The sequence below is a fragment of the Corythoichthys intestinalis genome, chromosome 6, assembly GCF_030265065.1.
Source record: "Corythoichthys intestinalis isolate RoL2023-P3 chromosome 6, ASM3026506v1, whole genome shotgun sequence".
Classification (NCBI taxonomy): Eukaryota; Metazoa; Chordata; class Actinopteri; order Syngnathiformes; family Syngnathidae; genus Corythoichthys; species Corythoichthys intestinalis.
In genome coordinates this window covers 25,264,202-25,278,608 of record NC_080400.1, presented here as the reverse complement: position 1 = coordinate 25,278,608, position 14,407 = coordinate 25,264,202, and the positions used below count along the sequence as shown (strand labels likewise).

General features: G+C 40.9%; 1 protein-coding gene across 1 annotated transcript; it reads left to right on the top strand.

Annotated features, from left to right (window-relative positions):
• Window positions 1-6,673: 6,673 nt before the first annotated feature.
• On the top strand, window positions 6,674-12,500 carry LOC130916968 (alpha-(1,3)-fucosyltransferase 4-like). The gene has a single exon (XM_057837971.1). It carries the CDS (start codon window positions 6,786-6,788, stop codon window positions 7,863-7,865), a length of 1,080 nt encoding a protein of 359 aa, XP_057693954.1. The 5' UTR covers window positions 6,674-6,785; the 3' UTR covers window positions 7,866-12,500.
• The last annotated feature ends 1,907 nt before the right edge of the window (window positions 12,501-14,407 follow it).

Below are 14,407 nucleotides of genomic sequence, written 5' to 3'. Positions count from 1 at the left end.
GAAGCGACGAACCCAGAGAGCAGCCAGTAGCATCAGGAAGGCTAGAGCCAGCAGCGTGCCGAAGATGTACAGATCCTCAGCGTCCTCTATCAGGAGGGACGTTAGGCATAGCGGTCTCCATTTACCCCAGGCGTCCTCCACATATCCAGACGTGAAGGTGGTCACTGGGCAAGGACGTTGACCAGAGTTAGGCCGCATCGTAGAGAATATTAAGATGAAAATTATTAACATCACCAAAGAAATCACCAGCTTTGTCAGGTTTTTAATCATTTATTTTAGAATTTGGGCAACACAACATGCCTACTGTCCACCGCAGCTGAACATGAAGAGTGAAAGTAAAAAGTCCTCCCCCACTCTGACACGTCAGCCACACGGTGCGTTTAGGTACACCACGCAAAAATACATCTGCCACATTAGAACTCGATTCGTTACATTATTACAGGTATTATTTTTTTAAATATTTGTTAGAAGCACGAATTTGAGCACTACTTGTTTTGGTGTTGCGAAGGGTTAATGAGTGTGTATGTGCATGGAGTGGGTGTGTCACTGTCTCTGTCACCAAATTAATAACACCTGTGACTACCTGGAAAGGTTCAATTGAGGTAGAGAGGAGAGGAGGCAGGGTGCCAAGTTTCTGTTGACTGCCAGTATTCCATTCGCTCGCATTTCATCTGATTGTATTAGATTCGCTCAATGTGAACGCTTATGTTTTGATACGTTTATGTTTGATCCACTCGGTTTTGTATGTGTTTAAAGTGCGTACGACACGAGAAAAAAAAGTCTTAAATAGGATTATTATGTGAATTAGAATCATATTTTGAGACGATTCGACTATAAACAACAATTTAGCAAAACGAAGATGACGAGAAATTAGTCTTTTAATCTGCTGGTTAGCCACGCCTACCACTATAGGGCTCTAGCGTCCCCAACACGTGGATGACGTCAGCGGAGTCACAATTTCATCTGATTTAGTATGCAGCCCATTGAGGGGGAATTGTTCAGAACGAGGAAAACACAACGAAGAGAGCCGAAAAATGTCATTGTTTCAGTCTCTCTACTCCAATATTTTTACAGGATATTCTTTTTATCCAAGTATTTTCCCCAATAGCTAAATAAATGGCTTGAGAAAGACCAGTCAGCCCGTTGAGGGGGAATTATTCAGAATGAGGAAAACGTGACAAAGAGAGCCGCAAAATGTCATTGTTTCAGTATCTCTACTCCAATATTTTTACAGGATATTATTTTTTTATCCAAGTATTTTTCCCCAATAGCTAAAATAAATAGCATGGTCATGACGAATAACAGTCTTGTGCTAAATGGAATATGAAATAATAAAAATCCATTTATTCAAGACGACATGGCAAAATTACTCCATAATGGTCAAAACTGTCGACTTCACCTTTACTGTCGCACCTCCCGAACGATATTTTATGCCATGTAAATCGGGCTTATGTCATTTCCCTTCCCCGGCTTCGGAGAATGTAAACAAACCAAGAGGCGTGAAAGCTAGCCGACACGCTAACTCTTACCGAGTGATGTTTAAAAGTCTTCAAAGCGGAAAAATCACACATAACTAGCCCGGATAATTTCACATGACGACTGGTTTGTCGATTGTCTTCGCCGATCTGCAAACTGCCCGGCGGAGAGCAATTTACAGCTAGTTCCTAGCTACTACGGACAGGGGAGCTCGCAGGGGAAGCAGCTGGACAATGACCACTGCCAATCAATGACAATGACATACCAATCCATGATCAAACATAAGTAGTCCTTTATTTAAAGAAAGTTTGCACTGTTTACTTTGTAATCGCTGTATTCGCGACTGTTTTTAACTCAAAGTTGCAATTTCTGATCGGTCGGAAAATTTGACAGAACACTGGGCGCATGAAGAGGGGAATAAGCCGAGTATAGCTCTCTACCGGCGGCAGTATGTGCAACAAGCCGCCAAGGGGGCAAGAATCATGTCAGCCACAAAATGCAAGCCACCTACATATTAAAATGATTCCAGTATTAGACGTAATACAAAACACGTTGTTTACTCACTTCCTGGTAAATCCAATGGTCCCACAGTAGTAGGACTTGTTTTGGCCAATATCCACCGGTGAATGGGTACCTTTTGAAACCCCAAAAAGGCGCACACGCCTCTCCCTTTTACCGCAAGATTTTTCTGCAGCCGTTTGGCTGGCGTCATGCGAAAAATAAACGTATTAATCCGCAAAATCAGCTGAATCCTTAGTCCTTCTCATACAACAGTACAGCTGTATAGTGAAGAGGACTCCTTCCTCTGTACACGTCACAGAGCCCTCTTCCTCAACTCGAGACTGTTGCCGGAAGTCACATGGCGCGGGATTAAAAAAACTAAATAAATATAGCGATTGCTTCCACAAACATCCAAGCGGTCCATTTCATTCAGGAGCATAAAATACCGCATGTATTATAAAATAAACAGGATTTTTCGTGTCACAGGCACTTTAAGTTCTACACAATCACAGTGCACACTTTTGCAAAATATACTAATAAATAGTAGACAAACGTGTGTTACTCATTGAGCTCGAGTGGATGGGAAAGTGTCAAAGTTGAGTCACGTGATCAAATAACATTTGATAAATGCGATCACATTAAACAAAATTAGATAATGAGCGCCATCTGATGACAGTCCCTGCCTCACGTGAGTCTGACAGAGCCCCGGTCTCCCCTCTACGTGAGTAAGTGGACTCACACAATATTATGATATTATTATTCCGTTTTTTTTTTACTAATAATCTATTAGTTTTTGTTTGTTTATTTTATTTGCTCTGTGTAATTGCTATTTTCAATAGTACTAGCAGTATTTATTAAGGATTTAGTGTAGGTTTTCGGGCTGTGGAACAAATTAATGGAATAGCTTACCGCGTGAATGCTATTTTTAGACCGCAAGGCTGCGTGACGTCACCATCGTAAACCGGAAGGGGGTCAACATAGAAGCGCGCCCGCATACAACCCATGCTAGTACTGCTTGTTTTCTGCCGGTAATCTTTAAAAAAAGAACATGCTGAGTAAACACTGCTGCTATGGAACTTGTAGAAACGACTCTTGATATTACGACATATCTAGGATTTTTTCTTCATACGTTTCCCAAAGCCAAATACTCAGAGGGGAAAAAATGTGAACAATGGATCAACTTGTGCGGATCTCCAAAAGACCAGTTTAATGCAGGCAAGGTGAAGCCATTCACTTCATATGGAGTACACATTTTGTTGGAGCTGATCCATTGCCTACCACAGCCTGCCCCGAAGAGGTCAGCCATTTTGATATTTTTACTTATTTTTTAGCGTGGCGTTTTGCTTTTCTGCTTGTCGGACAATAAATGAACAGAAGAAAATTTTAAAAAATATTTATATATCACAACAATCATGTAGGCCTATTTGTCTAAAATATGGATATTTAAATACATTTGCCATCGTTTGCCTTGGTCTTTATGTAATAAGCCTGTTCATGCCTACAGGTAGGCTCGTGATTTAACAGCTTTACCTTTTCTGCTGTAAAGAAAAAAACCTTAGTAAGGGGAAGTGTAAATAAATTAATAGAATTAAGATTTGTTATTCATGAAAAAACTGTGTTCGTTGGCTGTCACTGAGTGGCGTTTGCGATCGCTATACAAAAATAGCAATATAAATTACCCCCAAGAACAGTCAAAGACTAAGATAACCGGAGGATACAATAGGCCATATGGTGGTAAAGGATAGCTTTTTGAAACAGGAGAATGTCATTGTCAGCGGCGTAAGGCAATGCACACAATAAAAAGGTGTTAATAAAGAAGCAACCTCTGGATCAGGTCGGCTCTTTTCCCAGTCTTTTTCAGCCCTCGACACTCAATCCAACTCTTTAACTTAACATTTAAGAGATGGCTGTATGTACTAGTATGTATGTATGTTCTTCCAAATCTTTACCAGTGAATTTGGCACCAGGGACATCATTTTCAGACAGAATTGGTAGGTTTAGCTGAGTAAACATCTCGTTCGTACACTATTTACATGCATCTAGCTTCCCGCCCTAGCAACAGTTCCTAACGTCATGAATATTAATGAGCAAGGGTGATGTGTTACGTGCGGTACACTATTATCATGCAGTCGTATGGGAAAATCCTGCTTGACATCCGACCATTTCGACTTACAAACAAGGTCCTGAAATGAATTACCGTATTGGCCCGAATATATGACGGCGTTTTTTGCATTGGAATAAGACTGAAAAAGTGGGGGTCGTCTTATATTCGCGGTCTAGACGTTATACCCATTCACGACGCTAGATGGCGCCAGATATCATTGAAGTGATGTCTGTCATGACAGATCTCAGCTACTCTCAAGTTTAACCAGTTTGCATTATTTTATTGCAATGTTTTTCCTTACTCAGATTTGTTTCAAGACTACAGTTACAGTTAGACTTCACTTTGATGGTTAATGCAGTTATTGCAATTTTGTTGTTTTATCACAATAGATTGGTTTATTTACGTTTCAAAAACCAGAAGCCATTCATTTATGAATGGGATTGCACTTTAGTTTACATATTTAAATGTTCAGATATTAAGATTTGAATGAGGCAAAATAATATGCTTTTTCTCTCAAATATATTATTAGAATTATTTGTTTCAGATGTACTGTAATTATGTTCTGTATAAAAATTTGGTGTTCAAAAAGTCTTTTTTTCAAACATGAGTCTTTAAAAAGAGGAAGTCGTCTTATAATCAGGGCCGTCTTACAGTGGGGCAAATAAGTATTCAGTCAGCCACTAATTGTGCAAGTTCTCCCACTTGAAAAAATTAGAGAGGCGTGTAATAGTCAACATGAGTAAACCTCACCCATGAGAGACAGAATGTGGGGGGGGGGAAACAAACAGAAAATCACATTGTTTGATTTTTAAAGAATTCATTAAAAATAAGTATTTGGTCAATACCAAAAGTTCATCTAAATACTTTGTTATGTACCCTTTGTTGGCAATAACGGAGGCCAAACGTTTTCTGTAACTCTTCACAAGCTTTTCACACACTGTTGCTGATATTTCTGCCCATTCCTCTATGCAGATCTCCTCTAGAGCAGTGATGTTTTGGGGCTGTCGTCGGGCAACACGGACTTTCAACTCCCTCCACAGATTTTCTGTGGGGTTGAGATCTGGAGACTGGCTAGGCCACTCCAGGACCTTGAAATGCGTCTTACGAAGCCACTCCTTTGTTGCCCTGGCTGTGTGTTTGGGATCATTGTCATGCTGAAAGACCCAGCCACGTCTCATCTTCAATGCCGTTGCTGATGGAAGGAGATTTTCACTCAAAATCTCTCGATACATGGCCCCATTTATTCTTTCCTTTACACAGATCAGTCGTCCTTGTCCCTTTGCAGAAAAACAGCCCCAAAGCATGATGTTTCCTCCCCCATGCTTCACAGTGTGTATGGTGTTCTTCGGATGCAATTCAGTATTCTTTCTCCTCCAAACACAAGAACCTGTGTTCCTACTAAAAAGTTCTATTTTGGTTTCATCTGACCATAACACATTCTCCCAGTCCTCTTCAGGATCATCCAAATGCTCTCTAGCGAACCGCAGACGGGCCTGGACATGTACTTTCTTCAGCAGGGGGACACGCCTGGCAGTGCAGGATTTGAGTCCCTGGTGGCGCATGTGTTACTGATAGTAGCCTTTGTTACTGTGGTCCCAGCCCTCTGTAGGTCATTCACTAGGTCCCCCCGTGTGGTTCAGGGATTTTTGCTCACCGTTCTTGTTATCATTTTGACGCCACGGGGTGAGCTCTTGCATGGAGCCCTAGATCGAGGGAGATTATCAGTGGTCTTGTATGTCTTCCACTTTCTAATAATTGCTCCCACAGTTGATTTCTTTACATCAAGCGTTTTACCTATTGCAGATTCAGTCTTCCCAGCCTGGTGCAGGTCTACAATTTTGTCTCTGGTGTCCTTCGACAGCTCTTTGGTCTTGGCCATAGTGGAGTTTGGAGTGTGACTGACTGAGATTGTGGACAGGTGTCTTTTATACCGATAATGAGTTAAAACAGGTGATATTAATACAGGTAACAAGTGGAGCCTCGTTAGACTTCGTTAGAAGTTAGACCTCTTTGACAGGCAGAAATCTTGTTTGTAGGTGACCAAATACTTATTTTCCACTCTAATTTGGAAATAAATTCTTTAAAAATCAAACAATGTTATTTTCTGTTTTTTTTCTCCCACATTCTGTCTCTCATGGTTGAGGTTTACCCATGTTGACAATTACAGGTCTCTCTAATCTTTTCAAGTGGGAGAACTTGCACAATTGGTGGTTGACTAAATACTTATTTGCCCCACTGTATATTCGGGCCAATACGGTAACTTTGTATGTACAGGTACCACTGTATTTTATTAAAGTTGAAAAGTTACCTAGTGTTGCTTTAAGCACTGAAGTTCAAAGTATAAAAGTATTGACTGAAAATGTATTAAGAATGTATAAAAAAAAATAATCAAATTACTACTAATAAGATTATTAGAAATATGCTGATTGCATGAAAGTTGAGCAAACAAAACAAAAAAATTACTGTTGACAGATTTTAAATGAACGACTAGAAATTGTTGGAGGTGTTCACTCGCTTTCGAAGTGCTCGACAGGTTGTGACACAGAAGCCTCATTCATTTGCACCAGGAAATCAAGCACCCTGCCACGTCGAGGTTTCAGCGCTCCAACTGGAGCGGTGTGAGCCGGATTAAGTTTTTCAAGGCTTAAAGCTGCCATAAAGAGTACCGCAAAAGTGCGCTCGGATTCGGGGGTGAAGGGCACATATGGGAGTTCAAACTGGTCGGACCCACGCACGCCGAAAAAAGTGTAAATGTGAGTGTCACTTCCTGACAGCGGGCCTCGTGGCTGTCTCTTTCCTCGTCTTCCTGGGACTTTCCGCCCTCCACTTACCGGAGCCGTTCGCGCTCAAGCCGGCGACGGCCCTTCCCGAGGTGACGCTTTTAGTTTGGACTCATCCATTTGGCCGGAAGCAGCGGCTTCCGGATTGTTTGGCGCGCTACGGCGTCTACGGCTGCGAACTGACGGACGACCAGCGCGCGTACACGTACGCGGACGGCGTACTCGTGCACCACCGCGACGTCGTCTCCGGAACGGCCGATTTGCCACCGGAAGAAGGACGCCCCCCGGGGCAGAAGTGGATATGGCTCAATTATGAGTCTCCCTCGCACACGCAGGGGCTGCGAGGCCTGGAGGGGCTCTTTAATCTCACCATGAGCTACCGAGCTGACTCGGACATATTCCTCCCATATGGCTATCTGGTCCCCAAGCACGGCAATGGTAGACCACTGACAAAAACCTCTAGAGCTTCTCGTCCTGGTTTTGTAGCTTGGGTTGTGAGTAACTGGGCTGAGTCGCAGGCCCGCGTGGCATTTTACTACGAGTTGAGCCAGTACATCGAGGTTGACGTGTTCGGACAAGCCGGTATTAGGATTCCAAAAGGCTCCAAGGAGGTTGTGCAGACTTTAAGACGCTACTACTTCTATTTAGCACTGGAGAACTCACAGCATACCCAGTACATCACAGAGAAGCTGTGGAACGCCGTGTCAGCAGGAGCCGTCCCGGTGGTCCTGGGCCCGACCCGGAAGGACTATGAGCGCTTCCTGCCACCGGAGGCTTTCATCCACGTGGACGATTTCCCTTCAGTCAAAGAGCTGGCCCGGTACCTGCTGCAGCTCAAGCGGGAGCCGGTCAGGCTGATGTGGCACTTGCGCTGGAGGACGGGGTTTGGATTGCACCAGCCGGCCTTTTGGTCTGAACACTACTGCACTGCCTGCAAGGCGCTGAGGAAGACTGTGGGCCAAACTCATGTGGTCCATGATTTGACTCAGTGGTTTGACTCCTGAGTGGACCGCTCATCAACTTCTCAATTTGCAGGGAACTTTAATATGGCACTGCTGTCTTAGATACCACAAATATTTGTGGTGACGATATTAGCATAGACTTCATAACCTATTGACGTGACACGGGAAACGAGGCCAATTCGTAGGGGGCCTATTTTCAAAAACTTAAAATTCACATATTTTCAAAACCAAAGCCGGTAGCGACCTAAAACCAAAACAGGCACCTCCCTTAGGCATATATGGGTCTACATGAGCAGCAACAGAAAAAAATTCAAAGTCATTCCAAAATAAAATCCCGATTATCTTTATTTTTAATTTTTATATAAGTGTAAAAAAACTAGAAAGGGCTTAAAATTTTACGCTAAATGCACAAAAATCACCAAATGCAGAGATAATCTATATTTTCAGGATCAAATTTTCTACAGCTAATAAATCACTCAATTTTCATATCAGAAACATAATACTTGAGGAAAGCATGCAGAATCATCTTTTTACTGAACAAAAGCAAAATTTGCATTTTTCTATATACAATCACAACTCCTTTAGGTTGAATTCCGCTATTGTGTAGACATACAAAATCCAACATGGCGGCCGTCACAAAACAAAGCTTTTTAAGTTGAAAATTCTTGTAAATAAATGCTTAAATCGCAGAATTTCTATAGATACGAAGGTGAAACAGTCTAGGTTCTTGGTTAAAAGCAAAAAACTTGGCAGTTACCAATCATTTAACATAAATAATTTAAGACAAAATTATGGTATTGTGTAATCCAACATGGTGGCCGTCAAAAAACAAAAAGCTTTTTAAATTGAAAATTGTAAATTAATGCTTAAATCGCAGAATTTGTATAGATATGAACTAGGGCTGTCAAACGATTAATATTTTTAATCGAGTTAATCAGCTTAAAAATTAATTAATCGTAATTAATTGCAATTCAAACCATCTATAAAATATGCCATATTTTTCTGTAAATTATTGTTGGAATGGAAAGATGGCACAAGACGGATATAAACATTCAACATACTGTACATAAGTACTGTATTTGTTTATCACAACAATAAATCAACAAGATGGCATTAACATTAACATTCTGTTAAAACGATCCATGGATAGAAAGACTTGTAGTTCTTAAAAGATAAATGTTAGTACAAGTTATAGAAATTTTATATTAAAACCCCTCTTAATGTTTTTGTTTTAATAAAATTTGTAAAATTTTCAATCAAAAAATAAACTAGTACCTCACCATTGTTGATGTCAATAATTACACAATGCTCATGGTGCTGAAACCCATAAAAGCGCCAGCAGAGGGCGAAAAAACACCAAAAAACACAAGTAACAAGTGGACATGACACTGTGCTGTCATTTTAATCTGTTTGAGCGGGGCATGTGCGTTAAATGTGTCAAATATTTTAACATGATTAATTAAAAAAATTAATTACCGCCCGTAAACGCGATAATTTTGACAGCCCTAATATGAACGTGAAACAGTAGGTTCTTGGTTAAGAGCAGAAAACGGGCAGTTATCGTTCATTTTACATGAATATTTTAAGCAAAAGTTACGGTATTGTGTAATCCAACAAGTTACACTAATTTTATTGATTTTTTTTTCCGCACAACAATTCAAAGTGCATGCATGGTGCTATTTAATATAATAATTACCTTGAATTCTTGACCAAATCACACTTGAGACACTCCTGCCTTCTTGTATACAGTAAAACCTTCGTCCTATTTCCACCTAAATCCGGCGCTAGAACTCACCGTGTGTTTGAGTTTATCACAGTGAAAGCCAACTCAGCGTTCTGCCTGGGTCGGCCGCTACCGGGAAGGCGTGGCGCAATGTCTGTGGGAGCTGTCTTGTCTACTGATGGTGGGGTCTATGAATAATTGTTGTGGGGATGATATTGGTATACACCCCCCCCCCCCCCCCCCCCCCCGTCCTAACATTTACGCAAAATATTTTGCCTCTTAACACAACATCCTGTTTCTAATTTTGGTCATAATGACGTACAACAAGCGGCGTGGGACGTGGGGTGCTGAAGGTGCTGCAGCACTCCCTAGTGTTGGGGAGAAATGTATTGTTTTGGTAGATGAGTTTTATTTTTTTATTTTATTTTATTTTTTTTTTTTATAAATAAATAAAATATGTTCAGGCAAAAGCACATTTAATTCTGATTAAATATTTATGTTGAAAACGTTTTTTTTGTTTTTTGTTAATAACACCACCTGAAACTTCGCTTGCTCCCAGGTTGCTCTGAATAAGGTGCTATTGGACCGGATAAGTAAACAGTTGACAGAGGATGCGTGAACATCACACAAAAACGAATTAGCGATTTTTTTTTTTTCTTTACAAAAGCAGCGATATTTTCTAAAATTCAATTCGAGGTTGAAAACGAAGATAATAATATATAATAATTTATAATCACATCAAATAATGACATGTCAAATAGACAAATACAACTGAAATATGAAAAATAAAAAAAATTGGGTGGATATTCCAATTAATGGCCTTTGCGTGATTACCTCATTGACAAAATTGTTTAAGTCCACCACTCTTCAGAACAAAGGTCTCCATCAGGTGTTGTCAAACAGCTGATGAAAACATCTGTAGATGTGAACGGAACCCTAATGAACAGCAATTAAGAAGATTTGAAAGGACACACATAGCTCTTCTTGGCAGTTAATGACATCTTTACAACATGGTGAAGTTTAAGGAATGGTCAAAAAAGAGGAGGTAATTTCACATCATAAGCAAGGATATGGATAGGAAAAGATGGCAAAAGGAATACAAATGTCAAGAGACCCAATTGGGACCATAGTCCGCAAGTTTAAAGCTAAAGGAACAGTTGAAACGCGACCTGGGCCTGGTAGAAAGTAATAATAATAAAGATATAAGTAACATACATTCAGAAAAATAAGTACAAATGACTTACATTATGCAGAGTGAAATGGAATATATTTTGAAGATCACTCAAACATTGACTTTTTTAAATCATAAGGAACTGAATAAGTAGCCTAACATAAATGAACAAATATAAGTCCAAAGTGCACACTGACAGCAAAGATGTTCTGAACCTCCGCATCAGACCAAATAAAACTAAATATGATAAATAAGCCTCCTCAACTCTTAAGTTGCTCTTAAAGATTTAATCCATTTTATGTTGCATTGCCCTTTTTTGTCGCATCAATTCAACAACCTTTTTTTTTTGGCTTTTCCAGAAAACGTACACATTTGAACCAGTCAGAGCTAACTATCTCAGCTGATCACATGTCAGTATGTCAGCCAATTGAACGGATAAATGAGTCCAGGCCTTTTTGCTTCGCTGCGTGCATTCGCACATTGACGTGACTCATCATCGTCAAACTCCGATAACTGCAGCAGCTGGGGAAACCGCCATGCCGTCCGTGGAATAAAATAAATAATAAATATTGGGGGAAATGGATGACGCTACACAAGCATTTTATTATGCTTGTTGTTAACACTTGTGTATGTAAATCTGATGTTGGTAGATTGTTTTCTTCTTGGAGACGAAATGCATGTGTGGCAGCTTAGCATAAAAAAAAATAATAATTTTTTTTTACACTTAGCGTTTTGACAGTTGCCGTCATATTTTCGGAATCAAAGCCTGTACCGGAACAGCATTCCGGCTCTGAATCTTATACCGGAGCTGCGTTCTGGCCCTGAATCTTATACTGGAACTGCGTTCCTGACCGTTCTGGCCTTCTTTCACCCCTGGCTATAACGTATATGAAATGCATAACTGATGCTACAACAATCTAACGATATACTAGCAAGCTGGGTGGCCAGTGGGGTGGCCAACAAATTTATAGGGGGGGCCGTGGCCACCCCCTGGTGGCGCCACTGCAACCACTGCTTTACGGTCATTTTGAAGGTGTTGCAATGGCGTACCACACGCAGGCTAATTTTAGACCGTGACGTCGCATCGTAAAGCGGAAGTAAAGCCGAAGTGGGACATTATAGACCCGCCCTCGCATAGACACAATGTAATTTGTGCTACTTTTCTCCGGTAATCTTTCAAAAACGAACATGCCGATCACGCATTGCATTTTTGGAACTTGTAGAAACGACTCTAGACATTACGACACATGAAGGATGTTTTCTTCATACGTTTCCGGAAACCAAAAAACTCGGGAGGAAAAAATGTGAAGACCGAATCAACTTGCGCGGAATTTTAACACCAGCTCGGTGAATCCATTCACATTTCATATGCAGTAAACATTATGTTGGGTTGGCATGGTCTTTCAGAGGACAAAGGGGTAAGCCATTTTTATATTTGTAACTGAATTTTTTTAGCGTAACGTTGTGCCGTACTGCTTCTGTCTGACAATGAATGACCTGAAAAGAACTACAATGGTATCTGACTGCCACTGTTACCGTTTCTGTACCTGGCGATGTGACTTGGTCCTCATTGAGCTTGAGAGCCGACCCGCCTGATGCGAAAAAATTATGACAAGCTTTACTTAGAGCCAATTACCTTTAATTCATTATATAAACAATTAACGCTTGATTAACATCAACTGGCACAACAAAATTGCCATTACTTTGAAGTGAAAAGTAAAGGAATAAACATAAAAGCACTAATTCAAAATAAAAGGCATTCATATGCGACTCCCACATTAACTCCAAGCCTTTGTAAAAGCGGGATGTCCTCCTCATAAGAGCTCATTGAACGTGCATGTTTAGCTTTGTGAAATGCGAGCAAAAACACATTTGTCAGTTCATGGTGCTTTTCTTCAATGACTTTTTTCCGCCACTTGTCCATAGGGCGAGTGGGGTCCTGTCTTGACATCGATAGTTTTCTTAATTGCCACATGCTCTGTTTTTTTAGTGCTTTTCAAAGTTTGGATGGCTAAAATTCTTTGACCCTACATAAAATGCGCTGCTCTTATTAACGACATTGGGATTCTCACGGCAAATGTTGCACCACATTTCCATGCGAGCAGCATTTGCTTCTAGCCATGGTACCTCCTGCCGCCACTTTTCAGCAAAAGTCCTTTTTTCCGGTAGCTCCGGTGACGTCTCTGTCGTCCGTCTGTCTTTTGACGGGGGTGGGGAAACACGGAAGTAATTACTCATGGGGCCTGCCTCATTGACATTTCAAGAAGTGATTTTCTCGTGTCCGCCGCAAATACAGTGGTCAGCCATCGGTACGCAAAAGCGTATGGAAACCGTTGAGGCCCAGCGCATTGACGGGGGTGGGGAAACACGGAAGTAATTACTCATGGGGCCTGCCTCATTGACATTTCAAGAAGTGATTTTCTCGTGTCCGCCGCAAATACAGTTGTCAGCCATCGGTACGCAAAAGCGTATGGAAACCGTTGAGGCCCAGCGCATTTGTCTACCTCCAGTACGCATGCGTGCATGCGGACCACTTATGTGCACCCCTGTATATATATATATATATATATATTTATATAAACAACTTTAGTAAGGCGGAAGTGCAAATAAATTATAGAATTAAGATATGTTATCAATGAAAAAATTCAAAGTGTTGGTTGGCTGTCACTGAGTAGCATTTGCGATCGCTACACAAAGCTAACTAAATTACCCCCAAGAACGGTAAGAGACATAGGACAACCAAGGGATATATATAAGAAAGACAGGGCTGATGGTAAAGGATAGCTTGTTGAAACAGGAGAATATCATTGTCAGTCGCGTCGATAAAAAAGCTAAAGCTATGCTAAGGTCGGCTCGTTTTTTTCGTCTTTTTCAGCCTTCGATATGTAACGCGTGGCAGGGCAGGATGAGTGCATAAAAGGTAAAAAAGGGAGTAGACGTCCACTTATGCACTTTCAATAGACAAAAATAAATAAATCCAGCTCAACCACTCGTCACTCGGGAGTGCAACGGACCATGCACACATGATCACACTTGACTCCCAAAAAGTAGGTAGCAACTGAAGAAGAAAGTGAACATACAACATAAAGAGGCGCCACCGTGTGGTGGAGGTCCAAAGGAACAAAGAGGATCACAGAAGTGACCGTTACAGATACTCAAGCCATCTCTTTAACCCTTTAACACCGAACGTGTCGGCAGCGACGCGTTTACGTATGTCGTCTTTGAAGCTTCGTCACGCTGTAATTACGTCACCCATGTGCCGCTGGTTGGTCTCATTTGAAAGTACGGAAGTTGATGTCCACACCAGTTTTTATTTGAAGTCAATCGACCAAGAAAAACGGGAGATAATGTCATTTGAGTTTTATAGTTTTATTGCACTCATAAATATGCATTAAAACGCTGCATGGACCATGTATCTATCTCCATATTTCCATTATTTCTTGTCCTTTTTCAAAACTGAAAGCAGCACAAAAGCCTACATATCCCAAGAGCCGTTGTGATGTCAAGAAGGACGAACTGAATGTGGACATTTTTAATACATTTCCGAGGAGGCGCCAACTAAACTAAAACTAAACTAAAAGGAGACATGCGAAGCAATCAACGGCCGGTTGGTTTGAGCGAGGGACTTTGAAACGTGCAGAATGAATCTAAAACGAAATTTAGCGCAAGCTAATGCATTATTTCATTAAC

Excerpts from the sequence above, each read along its gene's own strand:
- LOC130916968 (XM_057837971.1), top strand. The coding sequence starts at position 6,786 with ATGGGAGTTCAAACTGGTCGGACCCACGCACGCCGAAAAAAGTGTAAA.